Source organism: Mustela lutreola, chromosome 14 (assembly GCF_030435805.1).
Source record: "Mustela lutreola isolate mMusLut2 chromosome 14, mMusLut2.pri, whole genome shotgun sequence".
Lineage (NCBI taxonomy): Eukaryota > Metazoa > Chordata > Mammalia > Carnivora > Mustelidae > Mustela > Mustela lutreola.
In genome coordinates, this window is record NC_081303.1 from 47,373,553 (window position 1) to 47,377,138 (window position 3,586).

A 3,586-nucleotide genomic window follows, 5' to 3' on the forward strand; every position below is an offset into this window, starting at 1 on the left:
CCGAGTTGGCCAGTAGAACATCCCTCAGTCCTTACAGTCCCTCGTTTCTGGGACCACTGAGGTCATGCCTCCTGGGGTTGCCATGTCTCCCCCTCCCCAGGCTGGAGATTTCAGAATGGGCTGTGGAACTGAAAAGCAGGGGTGGGAGAGGGAGCTTCCAAGCACCGCATCTTTGTGGGCAAAGAATTCCACTCGGCAAACAGTGTGTTCACTGCCCTCCGTGGGGCATCTTCATTTTGGGATAGGCATGAAATGATAATGGTCAAACCCCCACCCCACCCCCACCACCTCCAGGCCGAGCACCACAGTGGGGGGAAGATGGGCAGGAGGTGGGGGAAGAAGTGTGCAAAGAGAAGGCCTGGATGGGTGGGGGTCCCAGAAGGACCTAAGCAGCAGGAGACCCCCACGTGTGGGCCTCGGGGCCCATCAGCTCCCCCCCCACCACCAAGGTGAGTCCAGAGGTGATGCCGGGGGGATCCCCCTCTGGGTACCAGGCTGGCCTCCCGAGTCCTGAGGTGCTGGCTGGGCACCCCATGGGGAAACATCCTCTTCCAGGCATGGCACCAAGCTGGGGACCAACAGCAGTCTGCAGAACGGATGACAGGGCCGCTGGGGAGAGGACGCTTGGATGCCAGCTCTCCATCATGAGACACAAGTCAGGCCTGTGGCTACAAGGCCCTGAGCAGGGAATGTCCTGAAAGTCTGCAACTGTCCAGGGGCTGAATCTTCATCCTCAGCCCCACGTGGCCTTCTGCCCTCCTCCCCGGGCCCGGTCCATTCCTTCAGGTCCAACGCCTCCTCCGCACAACCACGGCTTCTGCCTTGACACAGGGAACATAGTCATGCCCCATGAGACAAAAGGGGCAGGAAAGCTGTTGAGAGAGAACAGCAGTTAGGGCAGGGGCAGACCCTGGGATAGTAAGTACCCACCACGAGCTGTTTTACATCAGAGATTTCCAACCTTCTCCACAGCAGGGGAAAGGCAGAGGAAATAGCATGTGCGCCACACACTGTGATCCACGGAGGAACCAGCTTCCTCCCAGCCCCGCCAAGGCCGGAGGGATCCACAGGACTCAGTTCTCAATACAGCACGTCTGCCTTCAGCCCAACCTCTCAGCTAACCCTCACTACAGTCAGCAGGAGGGTCAAAGGGGTAGGTGGCACAGCTGGGGCTCCCAGGCGCCCTGGGACTCTATTTTGTTAAGGCGGAGAAGCGGGAGGGCTGGAAGGTGAGGTAGTGTGGGAGGTGGTAGGGAGGGTCAAGGGGGCGGGTATGGGTTTCCACCAGAAAATATGAAAACCTGAGTGGTATAAACCCTCCCCGGCCCTGCTCCTAGTTCCCACGGGGAGGGAGTGGCATCTGGGGAAGAGGGCACAGGGCTGGGAGCCAGAGCTTCTAGGTTCTATTCCTGGTCCTCCCCTGGGCCTTCCTGACCACAGATCTGCCCCTCACCCTCTGCCCCACTGCTCAAGAAGGATTAAGACATCACAAATAACAAATCATGACTCCATCCTGCACCCGTCCACCCACCCTGCCCCAGCTGCCCACCCCCTTCTTCAGCTTCTCCTCCTCTGGCCCTCCTGGGCATTGGCTGGCATTCAGGGACAGGTGGACAGGCCCACTCCCCCTTGGCATTGGTGGCCTGGCCTCTGGCCTGGCCCACCCACTCTCCAACATCTCTGGTCTGCCAGCAGCTCAGCCCCAGGACCCAAGAGCCACTGTCAAGAATAGGTAGTGGAGACCCCGCCCAGCCTTGTCAGACCCTCCCCCTGAGGCCCCACCTCAAGAGCTGGGTTCTGTGCCCAACCGGTAATGACTCTGCTAACTGAAGGAGGTCATGGTTCTGCCCCAATTCCATGCTCAAACTCTCCTACGTAGACTGTTGATCCTAACATAAGGAGGAGGCAAACTTCAGTTCATCCCAACCCTGCCTCTACCCAGCTCCTGGAAAGCCAAGGCCCCGGCCCCTGCTGAAAAGCCTCAAGGGAATATTGAGCCCAGCCTCCCTCCGCCTGAGCCGGGGCGGAAGCAACCTGTAGGGAGGCCCATCTCTCCTACCTTCCACTCTGCCACCTGGGTCATATAGGACCTCCCTCCCTGGGGCCCAAGGGGAATGTCCAGCTCTTGGTCCCCCTTGCTCAGACTCCAAAGCTCCTACTCCTTGTAGGCCCTAGGGTTTCAGCTTTTAAGTGGAATGCTGCTGGTGACCCCTCATCTTCTTTGTAGGGGAAAGAGAAGGGAGACTAGAGAGAAAGAGGGTTCAGTCCCCAAAGGGCTTACCTGACTTGACCTCTGGGCACCACGTGGTGGGGAGGGTGAGCAGTGTAAAGGTGAGATGGTAAGCTGGGGGGGGGTTAGGACACAAGGGTCCCGGCCCCGAGGCTCTGCCTGGCCCGCACTGTCTGGATGGCCTGCTGGTTCTTGAACTTGACCAGGCCCAGGGTGATCTGGGCGTTCCAGCCAGGATCCTCGAGGGGGCAGCGGAAGTCGATCTCGCCGCCGCCCTCGGTCACCAGCGTGAAGTAGATGTGGCGCCCGGTGCTCTCCACGCATTCCACGGCCTTGATGCGGGCGAAGCTGAGCTCCTTGGGCCGGCCGCCGGTGCCCTTGGCCTCGAAGAGCTGCAGCCCCCGCTCCGTGAGCACACAGCGCTTCCGCTTCCACAGCTGCAGCAGCCCGCCGCTGCGCTTCTCCAGCACGCCCTCCTTGAGCACCGTCGCCGCCGCCGTCATGGGCGCCCCGAGGTCCCGGGCAGGCTGTAGGCTGCGGTGGGCGCGGCGCCCTTTCCGGCTGGGCCGCGCCGGATTCTGGCGCCCGGGGCCGGCTGGCCGCTCTCCCTGCCACCTGCGCCCCTACTGAGCCGGGCGCCCGCCGCTCAGTCCTCCAGCCACCGCCGCCTGCTCGGCGCCCGCAGCCCCCGCTCCGGCCCTCCGCCGCTCTTCCACGCCGTTCGGGCTGCCCCGGCTCGTCACTGCCCGGTGCCGCCCGCTGCTTTCCGGCCCGAAAGCCCCGCTGCGCACTGGCTCTGCGCTCGCCCGCTCGCTCCGCTGGGCTCTGCCTGCGCGCTGGGCGGCTGCTCGAGGGATGTGCCCTTACATGTTCCGCCGTTCGCCTCCTGCGTCCTCCGCCCGCCCGCCTCGCATTCCTGCCCCGGCCGGCCCTCCCCTCCGTGCGGCGCACCCGCCTGGGCCGGGCTCGGGGGGGCAGGGCTCCAGGGGGCGGGGCCACGGCGGGGGCTCGGTCACGCTCTGCAGGCGCTGGGCATCGGGCCGGGAAGGCTGGTACCGACGGGGGGTTTGCTTACCCAACAGCCTGAGCCTCGTGGCCTGCCACTTATTGGAACCACATCTCCTTCAGGCCTTGGACGCAGGGGACGATCGTGGTCTCGAGAGGCGGGGGACAGGGAGAGTCTCCCAGATGAGAGGGTCGCTGCTTGGAAGAGGGGTGGCCTTGCTCTGTGGTCGCGCGGTGCACCGCCTGGGACTTGCATAGTGGGCGCAGACATCTGCTGCCTCCACATCCCATGCCCCCTCTTCCTAACTTGGCCAGCTTCCCTTTGGCATTGTGCAAATCAGAAAAAAACGA

The 3,586-nt window shown here is 63.2% G+C and overlaps 1 protein-coding gene across 1 annotated transcript; it reads right to left on the reverse strand.

Annotated features, from left to right (window-relative positions):
- Positions 1-202: 202 nt before the first annotated feature.
- On the reverse strand, positions 203-3,178 carry PHLDA3 (pleckstrin homology like domain family A member 3). The gene is made up of 2 exons (XM_059146383.1): positions 2,282-3,178; positions 203-872 (listed from the first exon to the last, which is right to left on the reverse strand). Exon 1 carries the CDS (start codon positions 2,731-2,733, stop codon positions 2,356-2,358), a length of 378 nt encoding a protein of 125 aa, XP_059002366.1. The 5' UTR covers positions 2,734-3,178; the 3' UTR covers positions 203-872; positions 2,282-2,355.
- Positions 3,179-3,586: the final 408 nt, after the last annotated feature.

Coding starts and splice junctions, on each gene's coding strand:
- PHLDA3 (XM_059146383.1), bottom strand. CDS start 2,733: ATGACGGCGGCGGCGACGGTGCTCAAGGAGGGCGTGCTGGAGAAGCGC.